A 24,350-nucleotide genomic window follows, 5' to 3' on the forward strand; every position below is an offset into this window, starting at 1 on the left:
ACTAGCAACAGGGTGCTCCCCCACACGCAGGGGAGAGGAGGAGGACCCCGAGCCATGCATGAAAGCCCTTATATAGACATTTTTAATTGCCCGCCCTGGAGTCCAAGACCACCCCCAGATACATCATACCCACATCACAGAAAAGGCTGTCAGCCCCCTCCCTGTCATAGACTTTGGAAAGAGATAGCTGTGGCCACTCTGGTGGCTTTTGTTGTTGCTGCTGCAGGTAATAAATAGTCTTGTGGTCACGAGGAATTGGGCGGAGGGTTTTCCATCACTGGGTCTGCGTTGACATCTGTAGAAGGGATATCCTGTAAGCGGGAGGGTGGGGCAGGACTGTTGGGACTTAAAGAGACAGTTATAAAGGGAAGAGATAAAAGCCAAAAGGGGGAGAATCTCCTTCAGTTTTCTTGGGAAGCTGCCAACAATAAAAATCTTGGCGAGTTAAGCATTTTATTCATTTCAATACTATCATCCCATTTCCATATAATTACTACTGTTATTATATGCTAAAATTACAAAAAAGTGAAAATATAAAAGGAAAACAAAAGGAAAAAAGAAAGATTACCAGTTAAACAATTTTTTCCAGATAAAAAATAAATGGACTTGACAGAACAACAGCGGATTTTTTAAAAAAAAAATATTATTAAATAATACAAAGATATTATCAGAACCACACAGATTGTTACTGGACTGGAACCTTAAGGACTAGGAGGTGAAGGAGGTGATGGTGAAATGGACACCCGATTGTGGATATCCAATGAAGATGAAAAATGAGGGAAATTATGGGAAAAGACTTAAAATTCACCACATGCTATTTGATTTTTAGATGGTACCTGACCCCATCCAAATCAGTCAAAATAAATAAATATCAGCAATAAGTGTTGGAGATGCAGACAAAATGAGGGAACCTTATTCCACATGTGGCGGACATGTCCCCAAAGGGAAAATAAAATAAAAGAAATGCTATTTATTTTAAAGAAAACCAAAGCCTTCCTATTTGATATTCTAATGATAAGCATACCAAATGAAAATAAAAGAGTTTCTTTTTTTTTATAAAATATTTTATTAAGATTTTACAAAAACATAGGTTTACAAAATACAAAAAAGACATATAAAAAGAAAAAGATACATAAAAAAGAAAAAGAAAAATACAAAAAATGAATAGATAAAAAAGAATTAAAAACAAATCCATTTTTGTTACTTTAAACTCATTAGCTTGTTTCCTTGACCTCCTCACTCCTCCCCTTTTTGTATTCCCATTTAAAAAATCATTTCAGCAAATCCTTACCCTCTTTCATTTATCTTTACTCTGTATCTTAACCTATTATAACTATGCATTTTTATCCATTATCAATCCATATTTGCACATTCTTATTAATCTTATTACCAATACCACTTATTTTCAATCCAACATCCACCAACTCTTCTCCCTGGTCTCGGATTCTGCCAGTCATTTCCGCCAGTTCCATATAGTCCATCACCTTCATCTGCCATTCTTCCAAGGTGGGTAGTTCTTGTGTCTTCCAGTACTTTGCAATAAGTATTCTTGCTGCTGTTGTTGCATACATGAAGAAAGTTCTATCCTTCCTTAGCACCAATTGGCCGACTATGCCCAGGAGAAAGGCCTCTAGTTTCTTCAAGAAGGTATATTTAAATACCTTTTTCAATGTTCCCTCTCTTCCTAAGGGGTTTTTAGTTCTCCAAATATCAATCAAGTCCATATTGTCAGTCAGTTCAAAAAAGGTTTTTGGTAGTCTGCCATCTTTAGTTACACTCTGTCTCTGCGACTTGTCCATATTTGTAGATACTACTCCATTCATATCTCCCATCATAATAATGTTGTAGTCCATGTAGTCTAACAATGACCAAACTGCGGGAGGCAGTGGAAGACAGGAGTGCCTGGCGTGCTCTGGTCCATGGGGTCACAAAGAGTCGGACACAACTAAACGACTAAAGAACAACAACAACAACAACAACAACTAATAATAATAATAATAATAATAATAATAATAATAATATATTTGTACCCCGTGTTAGGATATTTCCGTTCCACCTTAAAAGGGAGCAGGATGTTTGTATAACAGCCTGCGTAATTTCCTGTCTCACAGGATGTTTCTGTTGTATGTTCCTTTCGTTTTCTGCTGTTTTTGCCTGAGCAGTCGGAGCAGACGGTCATGTTTTCTTTGTTCTGACCAACGCTGAATAAATCTGTAAATATGCATGTTCTGCTCTCATGCTTGTGCAACTTTTTGCTGTGTGAATTCTGCTGTTAGAGTGTGCACTAAGCCTGAGGCTTAGGGTCGCTGAATTGCTGATATTGCCTGACTACGGGAGGTCGATGGATCGTCCGGCAACGAGCTTGGGGGCTCAGATGGACTTTATCTCCCTGGCAGTATCCCAACAACAGGTTTCGGGCCCAGATTCACGGCACTTGCAGGAGAGTAAGACAGCGACAGACTGCTGAAAGTTATGTGCTGGAAAAGTGAAAGCAGGGGCTTTTCTGTATGCCGCGGAAAAGGCCTTTGATGTCCGGCAAAGACTAATTGGCCTGGGAGCCGAGCCAGAGGCATCGTGATTTATGGGCTGCCGAGATAAGACGTTTTTAAAGGTTAACGGCTCACGTAAAAAGCTGGAATGGAGTTTTTCCAAGCTTCGGAGGCCACTGAGTGCCCAAAGTTAAATCGGCACAATTATCAGAGCTGGGCAAAATGGTGTGAGAGTTTGCTGCGTCAGTTTGGAGTCTGGCATACTGTCTCTGAAGCCACTCCAGTTCCTCGGACAGAGAAATGGCAGGGCCAGGATTCGGGGGCCATTGATATTATAGTCTTATCCGTCTCTCTGGAGGAAATAAAGACGCTTGCTGGAAATCTCACAGCACGTGACATGTGGGATGCTTTGAAAAGGGCCCACCAGCCAATAATCCCAGCCCAGTGTTTGAATGCATCGGAGGTCCTGGCTGTTTCCCAGAATGCTAGTGAATGCAGGGATGCTGAGGGCACCGGTTGCAAGCTGCAGGGGGAGCAGACTATAACGTCATCCCAGGCAGCATTCCAGCCTCCAGGGGGAGCCAAGGAGTCGGCAGCTGAGAGCTCTGTTTCTCGTGAGAACCAAGGTCAGAGCCTTTGCAGAGGCCGGAAGACCAGATGTAAACAGAGCAAGATGCTTGCAGGTGGCCAGGAGCGGGGGGGGGCAAGTTGCAAAAGCCCATGCCAGTGGAAAACAAGGCTATGTTTGCTGGCACAGCTCCACCAAAGGCTAAAGGCACGTCTGATGGCCAGGAGCAGGGGGGCAAGTTGCAAAAGCCCTCGCCAGTGGAAAACAAGGCTATGTTTGCTGGCACAGCTTCACCAAAGGCTAAAGGCAAGCTGCAAAAGCCCACGCTGGTGGAAAACAAGGTTTTGTTTGCCAGCAAATCTGCTTCGAAGGGGAAGGCCAGGTTTATAGTCGACTCAGGTTGCACGCGCCATCTCACCAAAGACCGCCATCTGTTCATATCCTTCACACCTCAAGATGGAGAGGTCCAGCTGGCTGATGGAAGGACTTTGCAAGCTGCAGGAGTTGGGACTGTGAAACTTGCAAGTCTGCATACTACCGTCAGAGATGTACTTTTTGTTCCAGGAGCTGCGGACAATTTGCTTAGTGTACCACAGCTGAATGGGCGTGGTTTTGAGGTTTCCTTCAAGAGGACTGTCTGTGTCATCAGAAAAGGCAAAGAGGACATTTTGCATGCAAAGTTGATGGATGGTTTGTTCTGTCTAACTTATGATGACAATGCTGTTATATCTAATGCTGATTCTTGTTGTGTTGCACAAACTAACAAGGTTCTTCATGCAGGATGCATTCACGATGCACATCGCAGATTTTGTCACCTCTCTTGGCAAGCGCTAGCCAAGATGCCTGAGTTGGTTGAAGGTTTGGACATCAAACCTTGTAAATATCACATGAAATGTGTATCTTGTGCAGAGAACAAGGTGAAGGTTGCTCCAAAAGGCAAGGAGTCTAGCAGGCAGGCTTCCAAACCCTACCAGCTAGTTCACGCAGACCTGGTAGGTCCTCTTGCGCCCTCTTTGGGAGGAGCAAGGTACTTCATGGTTCTAATTGATTCTTTTTCCAGGTACATTCATGTGTTTATGCTCGAGCAGAAATCGCAAGCATTTCCTAGGTTCAAGGCATTCTGTGCTTGGTTGGAGAATGCTCATGGTAAACGTATTGGCTGTCTGTTTACTGATCGAGGTGGGGAGTTCACTTCTCAGCAGTTTGAAGCTTTCCTGACTGAGAAGGGAATCCAGCATGACTTGTCAACGCCTAGATCGCCATGGATGAATGGGCTTGCGGAGAGAGCAAATCAAACGTTGCTGCAAGGACTAAAAACCTTGTTGCATGATGCCAACCTCCCTGAGAAGTTTTGGGGGGAGGCTCTCTCGAATTTTGTTTACACTTTTAATCGCAGACTGTCATCACCTATTGGCTGCACTCCCTATGAGAAGATGTTTGGTAAGAAACCTAATGTCAAGCACTTGAGAATCTTTGGTTCTGACATGTGGGTGCACACCCCACAAAGCAACAAGCTTGGGAAGCGTGGGGCACATGGTTTGTTCATGGGGTACGAAAAAGGTGCATACAGGGTATGGATGACTAACTCTAAATCCATAAAGTTCACAAGGAGTGTTGAGTACAATCCTAAGGGGGGGGGAAATGTGGGAATTTTCCAGAGTTACCCAGAGGAGGATGAAGGTGATGTGAAGAAAGCAGATCATGCTGAGAAAGCTGAGGAAACTGAGGATGATGATGATGATGATGATGATGATCAGAGTTCGGATTCCAGTTCAGTGGGTGGCGCTGCTGTTGCTGTCAGTGACAGTGATGACACAGCAGACTACAAGAGCGCAAAGGCCTCAGTCAGACCATCTGATGAGTCTGACAATGAACTGGAAGAACCACTGTTCACCATTGGTCACTTTTCTCCTAAGAAAGAGGAGATGAGTCCAGAAGACTTGCGTCTGGTTCGCAGGTCTGAAAGGGCGACCAAAGGCAAACCTCCGAAGAGATTTGCTGATGAGTTTGCTAAGACGGCAACTGCTGTTCTTAGTAGCTCAGAGAAGGTGTGGGAACCTTCAAGCTTCAAAGAGGTCCAGGAGTTAACCTCTAAAGATGCTGAGCCTTGGCTTAATGCCATGAAGGATGAAGTTGATTCCTTGAACAGGAACCAAACTTGGGAGCTGGTACCGGTAGTCCCAGGGATGAGACTGGTTGGCAGCAAATGGGTCTTCAAGGCCAAGACAGACCAGAATGGCAAGGTTGTCAGACACAAAGCCAGATTGGTTGCCAGAGGTTTTTCACAGGTACCAGGGCAGGATTACCACGAGACCTACTCACCCACGGTCAAATATGAGAGCATTCGGCTGATGCTCAAGATCGCTGCGGAGGAGAAACTGCATGTTTCCCATCATGACATAAATACAGCTTTTTTGTACGGGATTTTGGGGGAGGAGCTGTACATGCTTCCACCTGACGGGATGCAGATACAGAAGGGAATGGTCTGTAAACTGCGGAAATCCTTATATGGTCTCAAGCAGAGTGCCAGGTGTTGGAACACAAAACTCACTGAAACGTTGCTTTCTCTAGGTTTTCACCAGGGCAAAGCTGATCCATGTGTGTTTGTCAAGGAGGAGGGGCAAAACAAACTGTATTGTTTATGTTTTGTTGATGATCTTCTGATGTTTTGGAAGAATCAGGCTTTTTACCAAAGCACCCTAGCTCAGCTGAAGGAGCACTTTGACATGAAGGATCTTGGTGAGGTATCCAACTATCTTTCTCTGCAGGTGGAGAGGGACCAAGCAGGTAATTTTCTGGTACACCAAACACAGAAAATTGCTGATGTATTAACCAGGTTGAATTTGGTTGATGCAAACCCAGCAGACACACCGATGGTGACAGGTTACCAGGTAGATAGTACTGCTGAAGCGTTTTCTGACACAACGCTGTACAGATGCATTCTAGGCAAGTTGAATTTCATTGCTAGATGTTCGAGACCTGACATTGCTGTAAGCACTAACCTGCTTAGCAGACATGCAAACAATCCTACTGTTCAGGATTGGAAAGCTCTGAAGCGCATAGCCCGCTATTTGAAAGGGACTATGCACTACAGACTGAGGTTCACCAGTCAGAAGACTGGAGGTCTTGAAATCTTTGCAGATGCAAGTTTTGGAAGTGACACCACGGATGGTACAAGCACTTCTGGAGTATGCTACATGTACAACCACTGCCTGTTTGACTGGTTGTGCAAAAAGCAGACAACAGTTAGCCTAAGTTCCTGTGAAGCAGAACTCAATGCTCTGTCATTTTCACTCATGGATTGTGAATGGTTGATGCAACTGTTTAAGGACATTGGGGTTTCTGTGAAATGTCCTATACAAGTGTATCAAGACAATAGATCTTGTTTGGCCTTGCTGAACTCGGAGAGTTGCAAGCAAAGGACCAAGTACTTGCAGATTAAGCTACATCGTGCAAGAGAGTGTATTCAGAAAGGACTCATTCAGGTGTCCTACATGCCAGGAAATGAAATTCCTGCTGATCTGTTGTCTAAGGTTGTTAACAGAGAACAACTGAAGGTTTACGCACAAAGGTTGCAATTGGGTTGAACCACAGGTACTACAGGTTACACGGAAAGGGGGAGGATGTTAGGATATTTCCGTTCCACCTTAAAAGGGAGCAGGATGTTTGTATAACAGCCTGCGTAATTTCCTGTCTCACAGGATGTTTCTGTTGTATGTTCCTTTCGTTTTCTGCTGTTTTTGCCTGAGCAGTCGGAGCAGACGGTCATGTTTTCTTTGTTCTGACCAACGCTGAATAAATCTGTAAATATGCATGTTCTGCTCTCATGCTTGTGCAACTTTTTGCTGTGTGAATTCTGCTGTTAGAGTGTGCACTAAGCCTGAGGCTTAGTGTCGCTGAATTGCTGATATTGCCTGACTACGGGAGGTCGATGGATCGTCCGGCAACGAGCTTGGGGGCTCAGATGGACTTTATCTCCCTGGCAGTATCCCAACACCCCGCCCATCTGGCTGGGTTTCCCCAGCCACTCTAAGCGGCTTCCACAGCAACCAAAAATACACAAAAATGTCACACATTAAAAACTTCCCTGAACAGGGCTGCCTTAAGATGTCTTCTGAATGTCAGGTACTTGTTTATCGCTTTGACATCTGATGGGAGGGCATTCCACAGGGCGGGGGCCACTACCGAGAAGGCCCTCTGCCTGGTTCCCTGTAGCTTTGCTTCTCGCAATGAGGGAACCGCCTAAAGGCCCTTGGAGCTGGACCTCAGTGTCCGGGCAGAACAATGGGGGTGGAGACGCTCTTTTGGGTATGCTGGGCCGAGGCCGTTTAGGGCTTTAAAGGTCAGCACCAACACTTTGAATTGTGCTCGGAAACGTAGTGGGAGCCAATGTAGGTCTTTCAAGACCGGTGTTATACCTCAGCACGGCGCAGGGACTGACTGAGCGGGTGGCGTGATGCTTTCAGCCTCGAACACTTGGCGGGTTCTGAAATGGTCGTGCAGGCCAGATTCACGACCCTGGAGGGCTGGATTCGGCCCGCGGGACATAGTTTGAGGACCCCTGGTCTACACTGACTGGCAGCAGCTCCCCAGAGTTTCTGGCAGGGATTTTGTCCAGCCCTGGCAGGAGATGTCAGGGGCTGAACCTGGGACATTCTGCATGCCAAGCAGATACTCTAGGGCTCCCCATATTTCCCTGCACTTTCAACGTTATACTATTAGCAACCGTGGAGATTCCACCTGCCTCTTTTGAAAGGAGAACACTCACCTGATTAATAATAATAATAATAATAATTTATACCCCACCCATCTGGCTGGGTTCCCCAGCCACTCTGGGCAGCTTCCAACAAAATATTAAAATGCAATAGTCCATCAAATATTAAAAGCTTCCCTAAACATAATAACAACAACCATCCATTTTCAGTCCATTGAATTAGCAATTGAGCATTTCTGGAAAGGGAAATGGCATTCTTTTGTTGCGTGCATAAGCGTGCATAAGAAAGTATTACTCATTTATGATGAGAATAGGATTTATTTCTTTTGAACTTCGCTGGATTCCTCCTTGGCAGCCAGTGTGATTGTTTATGCAGGGCTAGAACTCAGGATCCGCTGCCTTGAGGGACACCTAAGAGCAGTTGGGCAGGGGAAAGGTCTCCCTTGGGAGGGGGGGGGCTCTCCTTCCTTGGAGGTTTCTGAGCAGAGATCGGACGGCCATCTGCCATGGATGCTTTAGCTGAGATTCCTGCATTGCTGGGGTTGGACTGGATGACCCAGGGATCAGGGCCGTATCTAGCAAGAAAGTGGCAAGGACGTCTCCCCCCCCCCCCGGGGCATAGGCGCCCCCCCCCCCGCAAAATCGGTTCCCTAAATATGTCACTCAAGCTATGGGTGTGGGGGGGGAGAGGGGGGGCCCCCCGGAAGAGAAGCTGCTCTGGTTCAGCACAAGGAGGGAAAGTGGAGGGTGGAGGGAGCGGATGGGGGGGGGAGGCAGTTGCACAGGCTCCAGGCTCCGCCCCAGTTGCTCCCCGTCTCTGGACCTCCACTCCCCCCCCTTTCTGCGCTCCAGAAATTCAAGCCGAATTGAGAGACCCTTCGCGAGCCGGGATCTGTTCAGGGGCGCAGCGTGTCGGTCAGGTTGTGCAAAGGGAGGAAGGGCTGAGCTGGGGGGACTCGGCACTGCAAGGGTTAAAGGGAACCGAGCTGCCTTCCTAGAGAGGACAGGAAGGGGGGGCAGGTCCTCCCGAGCCAAGGCCCCTCCCTCCCCAGTCCTTCCCTGCTTGGGTGTCTCTCCTGCAAGGGCTGCCTCGCTGCCCCCTCCTGGGATCTGGTGAGTCTCCTCTCTCTCTGGGATCTGGTGAGTCTCCTCTCTCTCTGGGATCTGGTGAGTCTCCCCTCTCTCTGGGATCTGGTGGGGGTCCCAGGGCTGCAGCAGGGGAGGGGGCCTGGGGGGCCTGATCTGCTCCTGCGGGGGGACCTCAAGTCAGGGAGGAGAGGGTCAGGGGTGCAAAGACCCCCCCATATGCTCCTGCTACCCAGAGGAGGAAGGAGCCCCGGGGCTGAGAGCCAGAGCTTTTTGCCAGACTCCCCAGGAGGAAGGTCAGGGAAGGAGAGAGCGCGTGCCGGGAAGAGGCGCCTGCCAGCCAGAGCCTGCCCACACCAGGCAGGAAGGCAGAGGTGCCTGCCAGCCAGAGCCTGCCCACCCCAGGCAGGAAGGCAGAGGTGCCTGCCAGCCAGAGCCTGCCCACCCCAGGCAGGAAGACAGAGGCGCCTGCCAGCCAGAGCCTGCCCACACCAGGCAGGAAGGCAGAGGCGCCTGCCAGACAGAGCCTGCCCACCCCAGGCAGGAAGGCAGAGGCGCCTGCCAGACAGAGCCTACCCACACCAGGCAGGAAGGCAGAGCGCCAGGCGGGGGGGGGGGTGTCCCAGGGCTGCCGCAGGGGAGGAGGCGGGGGGGGGCCTGATCTGCTCCTGCGGGGGGTGGGGTACCAAGTCAGGGAGGAGAGGGTCCTGCCAGCTAAATGTCCTGATGGGGACATTCTGCATTCCAAGCAGATACTCTAGGACTCCCCGTATTTCCCTAGTCTTGCAACGTTATGCTATCAGCAGCCATGGAGATTCCACCTTCCTCTTTCGAAAGGAGAAAACTCACCTGATCAATTTTAATAATAATAATAATAATAATAATAATAATAATAATAATAATAATATATTTATACCCCACCCATCTGGCTGGGTTTCCCAGCCACTCTGGGCGGCTTCCAACAAAATGTTAAAATGCAATAGTCCATCAAATATTAAAAGCTTCCCTAAACATCATAACAACAACCATCCATTTTCAGTCCATTAAATTAGGAATTAAGCATTTCTGGAAAGGGAAATGGCATACTTTTGTATATTAGTATGAAAAGCATGCATAAGAAATTATTACTCATTTACTCATTTAATTTATTACTCGTTATTACTCATTTTGGCAGGAGAAAGGTCTCCCTTGGGAAGTGGTGGACTCTCCTTCCTTGGAGGTTTCTAAGCAGAGATCGGACGGCCATCTGCCATGGATGCTTTAGCTGAGATTCCTGCATTGCTGGGGGTTGTAATAATAATTATAATAATAATAATTTATTATTTATACCCTGCACATCTGGCTGGGTTTCCCCAGCCACTCTGGGCGGCTTCCAATCAAACACTAAAATACAATAACCTATTAAACATTAAAAGCTTCCCTCAACAGGGCTGCCTGTTTAGGGAACTAGACCAGCCCCCTCTTGCTTCGGGTTGGACTAGATGACCCTGGGATCCCCTCCTATATCTCCACTCCTGAATTCTAGGAGGAGCTTCCTTGCCTCCTGCAAAGCCCTTTCCCCTGCAAGCTCTTCCTCTGGTTTCTGGCCAAGGGAGGGAGATGCTCAGAGTCCAACCAAGAGCCTCACCCCCAAAAGGATATCTGGGCATTGGCGTAGCCGGGGGAGCAGTTGCCCCCCTAAATGCATAAAAAATAAGAAGAATCTGAGGATCTGCCAAGCGAGAGAGGGCTGAGCGAGGGAGGACTCGGCTTGGCAAGGGTTAAAGGGAAGTGAGCTGCCTTCCTAGAGAGGACAGGAAGCAAGAGGGGGCTGGTCCTCCAGAGCCAGGGCCCCTCCCTCCCCAGTCCTTTCCTGCAAAGAAGGGGGGGTGTTGCTTTGGTGTCTCTCCTGCAAGGGCCGAATCGCAGCCCCCTCCTGGGATCTGGTGAGTCCATAGCTGTCAACTTTCAGATTTGAAAATAAGGGATCAGCAGCCTTGAAAATAAGGGATCAGCAGCCTCACCTATCTACCAATCCGGGATAGCAGCAGGAAGCAGCGGGAAACGGCGCTGCAATAAGGGAATTTCCCACAAACAAAAAAAAGGAAGGTTGACAGCTATGGGTGAGTCTCCTCTCTCTCCCCCCAGAGGGTGCAGTGGGGAGACGGTGGGGGTCCCAGGGCTGCAGCAGGAGAGGGTGCCTTTGGGGCCTGATCTGCTCATGTGGGGGGGGGACCCCAAGTCAGGGAGGAGAGGGTCCTGCCAGGGAGGGGCCAGGTCTGCCACGCTCTCCTTCCTGCAGATCAGAGGATCCCTGACTCCCACGAAATCTCCCTTCTGTAAACAAAGGAGTCCCTGGGACTTTAACTCTGTGTGACATCGCTCAGCCTCATTGCACAACAGAGGAAACATGTGCATATGGTTTTGCTAAGCTGGAGGAGGAGGTGGACTAGCCCCCCCCCCCAATAAAGAACAACGGACAGGAAGGAAGGAAAAGTAGGAAAGAGAGACCAGGAATAAAGAGAGGGATCCCAGGCCATAGTCTGGCTGCTGCATTGCAAACCAGTTTGTGTTAAGCTATCTAACAGAACAACAAAAAAATCAAAAAATCAAGGGAGATGTCTTTGGCCCCGCCCACTTGGCCCTCTGGGGGTTGGCCAGATACATTCCTGGCCCTCAGAAGAGAGAAAAAGAGACCTCACCCCACGAATCTGTCTGGAAAGCGGCAGAGTTTGCAGAAAAGGAGACAGAAGCAGGGAGTGGAGGTGGGGTGAGGGTGGGGGTGAGGAGCAACTCCTGAGGACCCCGAGTGAGGACCCTCACTAGAGCCAAGCATCCATTTTCCACAAGATACAAATGACTCCCTTGTCAGTCACTTCTGACTTCAGGCATTATCTAGAAGGCAGCAGAAACCAGGTTGATTAATCTCACAGAAATCCCTTCAGTTGCCTCCACATTCTGCAATGCTTGAAGGCTAGAGACTTATTTCTTCTCCTCCTCCTGCTCTTTCTTTTCAAAAAGATATCTCATGGTCTGGGATGCGGTAAAGTCCAGCCCTGGTTCCCAGCAAGACTCATCCATGCTTGCTCGGGGAACCATTTTTTCCCCTGTCATACAAATTCTGTAACAGAACAATGTATTTGCTTTGTAGGATTTGCTAGAGCTTCTCATTTAGACGGACAGAACTTGGCAGAAGACCAAAGGGTTCCTTCTGATCTCTCAGAGGATTCCTGAGAGCACAGATGGATGTGCGAGACTCAGCTGGCCCTGGAAGAGGCCATGCCAACGAAACTGGGAGCAGTGGGGGGTTATGGGAAAACTCTGTGCAGAAGATCCTGGGTGAGGAGGACACCCTCTGCTCAGAGGTGCAGAGCCAGCAGTTGAGGCAGTTCTGCTGCCAGGAGGCCAAAGGACCCCGAGAGGTTTGCAGCCGACTCCACCACCTTGACCATCAGTGGCTGAAGCCAGAAAGGCACACGAAAGCTGAGATGCTGGACCTGGTGATCTTGGAGCAGTTCCTGGCTGTCCTTCCCCTGGAGATGGAGAGCTGGGTGAGGGACTGTGGAGCAGAGACCAGTTCCCAGGCGGTGGCCCTGGCCGAAGGTTTCCTCCTGAGTCAGGCAGAGGAGAGAAAGCAGGTGAGAGAGACTTACCTCTGGATACTCCCAAGGGGCTCCAAACAGGACAGAGAACATCCCATAATGCTCTCCTGATGGCCCATGCTTTTTCTGCAAGGCATCCATGGAATGAGATCTCACACCCTTCAAGTCTTAGTCATTCTCTTTCTAGTATTTCTCACCATTCTCTGTTTTGAATCCTTGTTTCTTTCTCAGGGAAAGGATCTCTTTGCAGAAATGGACCTGGATTCCTGTGAGGCAGAGAGGCCTCCGTTGGACACCAGAGAGAGGCCACTGGGTAAGGAGGAAGGTGGTTTTTCTCCACTGGTCTCATTCTCTTTGTTTCCCAACTCATCTGAGGGTTCTTTTCATCCTGTTTTGGTGGGAGACCGTTGGGAACAAGGGTCCAGAGGAGGGGAGATGTATTTCTGCACAAACAAACATATGAAATGGGCACAAACGTCTATAAATGCTCTCAGCAGGTAAGGATTTCTAAAGGCCCATCTGCAGTTAGAGATGCCCTGTTTCACCTGTGAGAGAAGCAGGCACTTCTGGCGTCCTGCTTACCTTTTTTCTCTTACAGGTGGCAGAAGGATGCCAGCAAGACCTCCTGATCCGCTTTTTCATGGAGGCAGAAGGGAAGCAGCAGCTGTGGAACCAGATCAGGTCAGGGGAAGCTGCCTTGTGGGGACAGAGGCCGAGGGATGGAGCAATGTCATGGACTGGTTGGGCACAGAGGAATGGTGGGAGGAAGCAGCCGAGGAACCAGGAAGGGAAGACGGCTCAGAGCCCAAGAAGTGGAGTTGGAGGAAGGATGAGCGGTCAGAGGGAGAAGAGGGAGAAGCCTGGGAGGAGGAGGTGTCAGAAGCTGAAGGGGAAACAGGGCTTAGTGAGCTGGGAGACTCTGTGGCAGAATCAGAGGCAGAAGAAGAAGGAGGCAAGTGGGAGAGGAAGGTCGAGAGGCAGAGGTGAGTCAGGATAAGGAGGAACCACCGGTGGCTCCCTCTCCTTTTGCCAGAAGTCACCCTCCCTGCTTGTCTCTCAGAGCCAGGAGACCCCCTGCAATGCAGGAATCTCTGCTAGATCATCCAAGACAGATGGCCATCCAAAACAGGTTTATTTCATTTCTAGATTGAAAACTGAATGCAAAAATAGTTTTCTAAGCAGTGGACAAATGAGAACAAATAGCGGCCTGGATTCACCTAACCAGCCCCATCGGCTGCAAAATGGGGCCTGCCTCCACTTCCTCCCCTTCTCCATGCCCCCATGAACCCCTCGAATTTGGCTCTAGTTCTTAGGAGGGAACAGCTCAGGAGGAGAGGAGAAAGTGGATCCTTCCATTGGGGAAACTGGAATGCTTGCCTAGGCAGAATGACTTGAATAACACAAGGTGGAGTACAACCTATTTGCACAAAAACGAATACCCATAATTTAAACTTAGAATAAAATAAGCATCCATAAATAAAATGTGCAGCAAAGCAATCCTATTGAAACAACTCCCCTGCGTGAGTGCCCAAGGGCCCTGCTCCTGCCACTCACCACCTGGCCCAGGGCGGGGCCTGAAGCCTCGTAAGGACAGTTGTTGCTGCTGCTGCTGGCCAGGAAGACTCGGAGCGGCGCAATGTTCTTTTAAAAATTTTCTTTTTTCCCTTTTGATTACTTTTTTTGTGGGGGGTGGGATGGATGTTTGGTTGGGTTTGGGAATTTGTTTGATTTTAATGTGTTTGTAATTTTTACAGTTTTTTGTTTGTATTGTTCTTGCCGCTGCTTGTCCACCAGGTTTCTCTTACGCACAGCAACCCAGGTCTTGTTGGCGAGGAGGGGGGGTTGCAGTGCCGTGGTCAGATCACTTCCTAGAGCAACTGTACTTCTCCGCGACCCTTCCCCTCTGCATGGAGGTGGGACCGATTCAGATGGTCCGCCCCCGCCACTTAATGGCTCCAAATGGTTTCCAGAGAGTGGTAGGGGATGCTTTATCCCATGTTGATGGCCTTTCAGCTGATTCTCTGGTGGCCCGCTGGAATGTGGAGTTAACCAGGGCTATTGACTCTTTGGCTCCGAAGCGCCCTCTTCGATTGCATGGAGCCCGGACAGCCCTGTGGTTTTCCACGGATCTGAGGGCAATGAAACAATCGCTGAGACGGCTAGAGCGCCGGTGATGGATAACTCATTCTGAAGCTAACCGGACACGGGTTAAAGCTCAATGTCAAGCCTACCAAGTGGCGGTAGCGATGGCAAAGAAGATTTTCTTCGCCGCCTCTATTGCATCTGCAATAGACTGGTGACTGGGAGCGGCCGCCAAGACCATATAACACTTCTTGAAAGACCTACACTGGCTCCCAGAACGTTTCTGAGCACAATTCAAAGTGTTTCTGCTGACCTTGAAAGCCCTAAACGGCCTCGGTCCAGTATACCTGAAGGAGCGTCTCCACCTCCATCGTTCTTCCCAGACAGTGAGATCCAGTGCTGAGGGCCTTCTGGCGGTTCCCTTGCTGCGAGAAGCCAAGTTACAGGGAAGCAGGCAGAGGGCCTTCTCGGTAGTGGCACCCGCCCTGTGGAACGCCCTCCCACCAGATGTCAAAGAGAAAAATAACTACCAAACTTTTAGAAGCCATCTAAAGGCAGCCCTGTTTAGGGACACTTTTAATGTTTAAGAGATTATTGTATTTTAGTGTTTTTTGGAAGCCGCCCAGAGTGGCTGGGAAAACCCAGCCAGATGGGCGGGGTATAAATAAATAAATAAATAAATAAATAATAATAATAATAATTATTATTATTATTAACAGGAAGGAAACAACAGAGGATTGTGTAGCAGATCATATTTCTGCTGTCTCAGAGGAGGACATTTCCCTTTTTCTTGTAGGGTCCAGTGTGCTTTGAAGATGTCGCTGTTTGTTTCACGGACGAGGAGTGGGCGTTGCTGGATCCTGACCAGAGAGCTCTGCATAAGGACGTCATGGAGAATTGTGGGATATTGGCCTCTCTTGGTAAGGCTCCCTGTGGGATCGTCCTATCTGCCTGAAAATTCAAAAAATACATCTATGGACCAACCTCATATATTTTCACAGAGTTCAACAGTGCCCCCTATAAAACCTGGGAACCTAACACCCCCACAATAAACAGTAACTTACAGTTTTTTCTTTGAACAATTTTCTTCAAAATATTGCTTTTTCTACCACGATTGGGCTGGTGTGAACTTTCCAGGCCATCTTCAGTGTCAGCTTCAACCTTCCACAATTTTGACCACTACTATATATCAGACAAAACAACATTCAACAACTCTTCAGAATCTAATAATAAATTTGTTGGTAAAATGACAAACAACACAGGTAATGAACACACACTCAACTCGTTTCATTTCTTCTCCATTTCTTCCTGAGGCTCTAGACTGCATGCAATTTATTTATTTTTTTTAAATAAATGTTTATTAAAGTTTTACAAATCAAAAAATTCATCATTTCAGATAGATCGTTGCATTAAATAAAGCTCACATAAAAAACAAAAATATGTAACAAAAAAAAACAGAAAAAGAGAAAAAAGAAAAATCCACTTTTTTAAATTTACAAAATTCCATACCCCTCTGTCCTGACCTCCTCACATCTCCCTTTTTTGTGTTCCTCTTTATTCCAATCAAGTTCAGCAAATTCAAACCCTTATTTAAGCCATGCTTAAATTATATTCTTCTAATTATTATGTCCCAATTTTTCATTGTTTTAACCCATTCCTCATCTTATATACTATGACATAATATTATTCTGTTCATAACCCCCTTCTCCTTTTTAACATTCTTCTTTTCATTCACATTTAACCAAATCCCACAGGCCCTGTTACCTTCACTTCCCACATCATATTAACACTCAAACATTTTGCAGTGTTTTTGTAAATAGTCCTTAAACTTTTTCCAGTCCTGTTCCATCAGTTCTTCTCCCTGGTCACGGATTCTGCCAGTTATTTCAGCCATCTCCATGTAGTCGATCACTTGCGTCTGCCATTCCTCCACGGTGGGTAAATCTTGTGTCTTCCAGTACTTGGCGAGAAGTATTCTTGCTGCTGTTGTTGCATACATAAAAAATGTTCTGTCTTTCTTTGGCACCCATTGGCCAACTATGCCCAAAAGGAAGGCCTCTGGTTTCTTAGGAAAGGTAAATTTAAATACCTTCTTCAATTCATTATATATCGTTTCCCAGTAAGCCTTAACCCTTGGGCACGTCCACCAGAGGTGAAAGAATGTTCCCTCAGCTTCTTTACATTTCCAGCACTTGTTGTCAGGCAGGTGATAAATTTTTGCAAGCTTGACTGGGGTCATGTACCACCTGTAAATCATTTTCATAATATTCTCCTTTAAGGCAATGCATTCCATAAACTTCATACCGGTGGTCCACAACTGCTGCCAGTCAGCAAACATAATGTTATGACCTATGTCCTGCGCCCATTTAATCATAGCTGATTTGACCGTTTCATCCTGTGTATTCCATTTTAACAGCAAGTTATACATCTTTGACAAAATCTTAGTTTTTGGTTCTAACAGTTCTGTTTCCAATTTTGATTTCTCCACCTGAAAGCCATTTTTTTTGTCCAAATTGTAGGCCTCTCTTATTTGATAATAATGAAGCCAATCTCGCACTTTGTCTTTTAATTTCTCAAAACTCTGCAGTTTCAGTCTGTCACCTTCTTGCTCCAAAATTTCCCAATATTTTGGCCATTTGGCCTCCATATTGAGCTTTTTCTGAGACTTAGCTTCCATAGGTGACAACCACCTCGGGGTTTTGCTTTCCAGCAAATCTTTATATCTTGTCCAGACATTAAACAGAGCTTTCCTGACAATATGGTTTTTAAATGCCTTATGTGCTTTAACTTTGTCGTACCACAAATATGCATGCCACCCAAAAACATTGTTACATCCTTCTAGGTCCAAAATGTCTGTGTTCTCAAGAAGCAGCCAATCCTTCAACCAGCAGAATGCTGCTGATTCATAGTAAAGTTTAATGTCTGGCAGGGCAAACCCACCTCTTTCCTTTACATCAGTTAAAATTTTAAACTTTATTCTAGGTTTCTTGCCCTGCCAGACAAATCTAGAAATATCTCTCTGCCACCTCTTGAAACAATCCATCTTGTCCACAATCTGCAAAGTCTGAAACAAAAATAACATTTTTGGCAATACATTCATCTTTATAGCTGCAATTCGACCCAACAAGGAAAGCTTCAAATTAGACCAAATTTCTAAATCTTTTTTAACTTCTGACCAGCATTTCTCATAATTATCTTTAAATAGATTCAAATTTTTCGCAGTCATATTAATCCCTAGGTATTTCACTTTTTTAACCACAGTTAAACCTGTTTCATTCTGAAACCTATCCTTTTCAATTGGTGTTAAATTCTTCTCTAATACTTTAGTCTTTAGCTTATTTAATCTAAATCCTGCCACATGACCAAATTCTTTAATCAGTTCCAAAGCTCTTTTCATACTAGATTCCGGCTCCTGTACAGTCAAAACCAAGTCATCTGCAAAAGCTTTCAATTTATATTGTTTGGCTCCGACCTGTATTCCTTTAATGGACCGGTCCCCTCTGATCATGTTCAGCAGCACCTCCAGGACTGAAATAAATAATAATGGAGAGATAGGGCAGCCCTGACGTGTTCCTTTTTCTATCATAAAATCTTCCGTCACCACATTGTTTACAATCAATTTTGCTTTTTGTTCTGAATAGATTGCTCCTATACCATTTTCGAACCCCTGTCCCACTCCCATCCCTTTAAGATTTTTCTTCATAAAGCTCCAAGAAATATTATCAAAGGCTTTCTCCGCATCAATAAAAACTAACACTGCTTTCGTATTGATATTCGTTTGCAACAACTCCAAAATGTCAATTATATTCCTTGTGTTGTCAGATAAGTGTCTGCCTGGAAGAAAGCCTGCCTGGTCTTTGTGTATTACTTCAGCTAACACTTTTTTAAGTCTATTAGCTAAAATGTCTGCAAAGATTTTGTAATCCACATTTAAAAGGGAGATGGGACGGTAGTTCTTTAGTTGTGTCTTTTCAGCTTCTGTCTTGGGTATCAATGTGATGTATGCTTCTTTCCACGATTCAGGCGCCTTCTTCCCTTCCATAATCTCGTTGCAAACCTCCTTTAATGGTTGAATTAAAAAGTCTTTCAAAGTCCTATAATATTTGGAGGTTAGTCTGTCCGGTCCTGGAGATTTGCCCAGTTGCATGTTCTGAATGGCACCTTCAATTTCTTGTTCTGTAATTTGATGATTCAATATTGTTTTATTTTCTTGAGATATTTTTTGTAATCCATTGGTTTTTAAAAATTGGTCTAAATCAGTTTCTTTCTGCGGCCCTTGCGTATAAAGTTGTTTGAAATATCTCTGGAAACACCTTCTAATCTCCACCGGGTTCTGTATATTTTTCCCATCAATCTCAAGGTTTGTAATCGTATTTAACTTCTGTCTTTTTTTCAACTGCCACGCCAGTAGTTTTCCACATTTATTAGCTGACTCAAAAGTCTTTTGTCTCATTTGCTTAATTTTCCATTCTACTTCCTCATTAATCAATTTCATATATTGTACCTGATATAGCTTGATTTCTCTTAGGATCTCTTTTGAGTTTGGTTTAGCTCTTAGCTTCTTCTCTCCTTCTTTTATTTTCTCCAAAAATTTCCCTTTTTTCTCATTTTGAGATCTCTTTTTTATTGCATTCTGTTGAATCGGGAACCCTCTCATAACCGCTTTACTTGCGTCCCAGATTGTTCTTTTTTCAACCGTAGTTTTCAGATTTATTTCAAAATAGTCTCTCAAAGTCTTTTGGGCCTTCCTTACGATGTCTTGATTTCTTAATAAGGTGTCATTCATCCTCCATCTGAAGGAACCGATGGGTGTTAGTTTCATTTCCATCCTTACAGCGTTATGGTCGGAGCAGGTTTTTGGGCAGATTTCCACCTTTTTTATCTTAGGTGCCAGGCCTCTAGTTATCCAAATTTGGTCAATCCTAGTCCATGTCATTTTGGCTTCAGAAAAGAACGTCCCTTCTCTACCTAGGGGGTTTTTGGTCCTCCAGATGTCAATCAAGTCCATATTGTCAGTCAGTTCAAAAAAAGTTTTTGGTAGTCTGCCCTCTTTCGTTACAGTCTGTCTTTGTGCTTTGTCCATGTTCGTAGATACCACTCCATTCATGTCTCCCATCATAATAATGTTATTGTAATCCATAAAGTCAATCAGTGTCTCATGCAACTTCTTGTAAAACTCCGATTTCCCCTCATTTGGTGCATAGATTCCTAGAATCAAAAATTTTTCTCCTTGTGTTTGAATTTCAATTGCCAAGATTCTTCCCTGTTCATCTTTAAAAAGAAATTTTGGTGATAGGCTTTCTTTTGCATAAATAACCACTCCTCTCTTCTTCACCTTATCTGATGAAATAAATTCTTGGCCTAGTTTTTTATTAATTAACACTTTCCTGTGAAGCCTAATCACATGTGTTTCCTGCAAGCAAATTATGTCCAATTGTTCCTTTTTTAATAAATGAAAGATTTTCCTCCTCTTTTCAGGGGAATTCAAACCATGAATATTCCAACTTAGTAGTTGCAGAGACATGTTGAAATAGTTCTATTTTCCTCCTGTTGCTCCCAAAAGTGGCGTCTCTTTCTCAGGATCTTTCAATCCCCCAGGTGTAGGTATTAAACTCAGTAGTCCAGGTCCTAAGTCACTTGATTCTTCTTCAATCCCTTTCTGAAGGTCTTCTCCGTGGTCGTTCAAAAATTTTTCCTTGTCTTCCACAGATTTGATTTTAACTTTTTTCCCTCTAAAGGTAAAAGATATCCCCTGGGGGAATTCCCATCTGAAGATAATCTTGTTACTCCTCAATAGTGTCACCAGATCTCCGTAGTTCGCTCTAAGCTCAAGCAAATGTTTCGGAATGTCCTTATAAATTTCCACCCTTGTATCTTGGATCTCTAAAGGCGTCTTAAAGTGCGCACTCAGAATCTTATCTCTTTCTTCCTTCGTTCTTAGGGAGATCAGACAGTCTCTCGACTTGATCTTCCTCCCTCCCTTTCCCAGTCTGAATGCACTTACAATTTTAAAGTCCTTTTCTTCTTCCAGAGACCAAAATTCTGTAAATTCCTTTGTAAGGTAGACAATTAAATCTTCCTTCTCAATTTCTGGAATTGATCTGATTCTCAGATTATTTTCTTTATTTTTTAACTCAATCATAGACAGAAGTGCCTGATGTTCCCCTATCTGTTTACGCATAGGTTTAATTTCTCCTTGAACTTCCTCAACTTTCTGCTTTGCCTCCTCAGCTATTTTCCAATTTGCAGTGGTGTCTTCCACAAGCTTTCCAATAGTTTGCGCATTTAAATTTACTTGCTGGGTCAAATTGTTAATACTGGCAGTATTTTGGTCTATCTTGGCTGACTGGTCAGTCACTTGTTTGCTTAGACCCTCCAATTTTTCAAAAATTTTATTTAGCACTGCAGTAAAGTCCCCTCCTGAGGCCATTCCTTCCGGCCTAGGTTGTTCTAAATCTTCCTCTTGAGCCACAGGAATCGTGGGAACAGATGATCTGCGTAGCTGAGAAGTTAAAGTAGTCTGCAATGTTTTAGCTTTGGCTGATCTTGTCTTTCCACTCATCCCCCTTCTTATCTATGCGTCAAGGTCAGTCCCACAGTCTGTCTTTCTCATGGAAATCCCCAAATCCACAGATGGAAAATTCCCCCAGTAAGTTGTCAAACCTAGGTACTCCACTAGAGGGACACTCTGTTCAAGAATGTTCAGAAATGTCGCAGTTTGTAAAAGTTACAAAGTGCCCTCGACAAGTTATACAATGTCCAGTTGCCAGAAAACCTTCAGACTCCTTTTATGTCCATTAAATTTCCACAGAGTTACTCTTTAAAAGTTAACATGTCCCAACAGAATGCGAGATACAAAGTGACAGTTCCAAGCAGCCTTCTAGTTCCAACACTGACAGCTTAGTAACCAGGGATTCAGTTTTTTCTCCAAAGTCCAAAAGTCCAAGAAACAAGTAGGAAAAAGCTGATTTTCCCCTTCTCCACCCCAAAATAATTTGAGGTGAGGTCTTCTGCTTAATGTGGAAGTTTGGATCTTATTAACTCCCAAATTCCAAAGGCTTGGGTTCTTTAAAAGTCTTTGCTTTGATCTTAAAACAAAAGCCGAGAGACGGACTTCCTGGTTGCGTCTCCCGCTTGTATGCCAAATTAATTAATTTTTAATCCTGATTCAATCACCTACTCACGGGTAGTAGTTTTCTTGCAGCCGAATGGTCCCCAGGAAAAGGGTCAGCGCTCACCGACAGCAGCTTAGCGGCTTCACTCCGCAAAAAGAGCGATCGACTCACAGCACCGCATCAGCCCCGACACATTCCGGAGCCCCTTACGGGGTCCCTTCATGCAATCGGGGAGCGCTAAAGGTGCCCGCCGAGTCCCACGACCACAGGCTGTCTCCGCCTGTGGGTTTTTCAGCGAGGGTCTCCGCTTCGCCGTAGCGGACGACCCGTTTCTGCGGAGCTTCCCCTTCACAAACGAAAGGGGACCGCCATTGCCGTTCGCGCTGCCCCCGGAAGTCTTCCTGAGGCTCTAATCCCTTTTTGTCTCCATTGCAGATTCTGATGAATTGGAAATTGAGAGCAAAAGTGACCACGATAAAATCCCCAGGGAGGAGAAGCCACGTAAAAATTTGGAGTGTGGAGAAAGCTGCAGTCAGAGATCCCATTCCACTTCCCATCAACAAAGTCTCATTGGAAAGAAACTCTATCAGTGCATGGAATGTGGAAAAAGCTTCAGGAAGAGCTCCGATCTCACTTCCCATCAAAGAATTCATACAGGGGAGAAACCCTATAAGTGCGTGGAATGTGGAAAGAGCTTCAGGAATAGCTCCCATCTCACTAGGCATCAGAGAATTCATACAGGGGAAAAACCCTATCAGTGTGTGGAATGTGGAAAGAGCTTCACTGAAAGCTCCTCTCTCACTTTCCATCAAATAATTCATACAGGGGAGAAACCCTATCAGTGTGTGGAATGTGGAAAGAACTTCAGGAAGAGTTCCCATCTCACTAAGCATCAGAGAATTCATACAGGGGAGAAACCCTATCAGTGCGTGGAATGTGGAAAGAGCTTCACTCACAGCCACAATCTCACTTCCCATCAAAGAATTCATACAGGGGAGAAACCCTATCAGTGTGTGGAATGTGGAAAGAGCTTCAGTCAGAGCTCCTCTCTCACTAAGCATCAAAGAATTCATACAGGGGAGAAACCCTATCAGTGTGTGGAATGTGGAAAGAGCTTCAGTCAGAGCTCCGATCTCACTAATCATCAAAGAATTCATACAGGGGAGAAACCCTATCAGTGTGTGGAATGTGGAAAGAGTTTCACTCACAGCCACAGTCTCACTTCCCATCAAAGAATTCATACAGGGGAGAAACCCTATCAGTGTGTGGAATGTGGAAAGAGCTTCACTCACAGCCACAGTCTCACTTCCCATCAAAGAATTCATACAGGGGAAAAACCGTATCAGTGTGTGGAATGTGGAAAGAGCTACAGGAAGAGCTGCTCTCTCACTTCCCATCAAAGAATTCATACAGGGGAGAAACCCTATCAGTGCATGGAATGTGGAAAGAGCTTCACTCACAGCCACAATCTCACTTCCCATCAAAGAATTCATACAGGGGAGAAACCCTATCAGTGTGTGGAATGTGGAAAGAGCTTCAGTCAGAGTGCCAATCTTACTTTCCATCAAAGAATTCATACAGGGGAGAAACCCTATCAGTGTGTGGAATGTGGAAAGAGCTTCAGTCAGAGCTCCTCTCTCACTTTCCATCAAATAATTCATACAGGGGAGAAACCCTATCAGTGTGTGGAATGTGGAAAGAACTTCAGGAAGAGTTCCAATCTCACTTCCCATCAGAGAATTCATACAGGGGAGAAACCCTATCAGTGCATGGAATGTGGAAAGAGCTTCAGTCAGAGCTCCTCTCTCACTAAGCATCAAAGAATTCATACAGGGGAGAAACCCTATCAGTGTGTGGAATGTGGAAAGAGCTTCACTGATAGCTCCAATCTCACTTACCATAAAAGAATTCATACAGGGGAGAAACCCTATTAGTGTGTGGAATGTGGAAAGAGCTTCAGTCAGAGTTCCCTGTTACGAAAAAGCAGCAATGCAGAAGCGAGCTCCAGGTGGCTGGAATGGTAAACAGGAAACTGATGTTATTGGATTGTACCGTGGGAACCAGGGACAGTCTGTTCAGAGCTCTGAGCACCGGATGTTAGCTCAGAGTGACACATGACCCTGTACTGAAAGTACATGGGTGGAGTTTATTCTCTCTCTGCAGTTGGAATCAGAGGGTACAGACATGTTTTCTCTGTACTGCTGAAAGACAGGAATAAAGACATGTAGATATATTTCTGTCTGTCTCATTCCCCCCCCCTGGAGATGGGAGGAGGAGGAGTGGTGTGTTCTTTTCACGTTTGAAAAGGATCGCCGAAGAGACCTCCCTTGGTCTTGCCGGCAGACGCTGGCAGGGGAGGTCAACAAGGATTCAAGCCGGGCACCTGGAGGGTGGCCAAATTCCTAAGAGCTGGAGGCTCTGCTGGCTTGAAATCCGACATCCCCATCTCACTTCCCATCAAAGAATCCATACAATGGTCAGAAAAACCATTATACAGCTTTAGGAGCCAGGCGAATCCGCACCTTTTTAACCAGGCTTTTGGCTAATTCACATCTAATGCCCTTTTAATATGTGGTTTTTTTAAATCGTTTTTTAAAATGTTGTAACTGTCCTGAGACCTGTGGGTGTAGGGAATAGGTGCCATCTCTTAAAGGCCTAGTGGTCTTTGCCCCACCCCCAATAAAATATTTAAGGATGCCACCCCCCAGTTTTTGG

General features: G+C 45.7%; 2 protein-coding genes across 5 annotated transcripts in view; both read left to right on the plus strand.

Moving 5' to 3' along the window:
* The window catches only part of LOC128412035 (zinc finger protein 420-like), a 621,951-nt gene that overhangs the window by 282,100 nt on the left and 315,501 nt on the right, over positions 1–24,350 (plus strand). The gene's annotated exons all lie outside the window — the stretch shown is intronic.
* LOC128412076 (zinc finger protein 420-like) lies at positions 22,082–23,587 on the plus strand. Its single transcript, XM_053384926.1, has one exon. The coding sequence runs from the start codon at positions 22,229–22,231 to the stop codon at positions 23,567–23,569; it is 1,341 nt and encodes a 446-aa protein (XP_053240901.1). The 5' UTR covers positions 22,082–22,228; the 3' UTR covers positions 23,570–23,587.

The sequence above is a fragment of the Podarcis raffonei genome, chromosome 4 (assembly GCF_027172205.1).
Source record: "Podarcis raffonei isolate rPodRaf1 chromosome 4, rPodRaf1.pri, whole genome shotgun sequence".
NCBI classification, from domain to species: domain Eukaryota; kingdom Metazoa; phylum Chordata; class Lepidosauria; order Squamata; family Lacertidae; genus Podarcis; species Podarcis raffonei.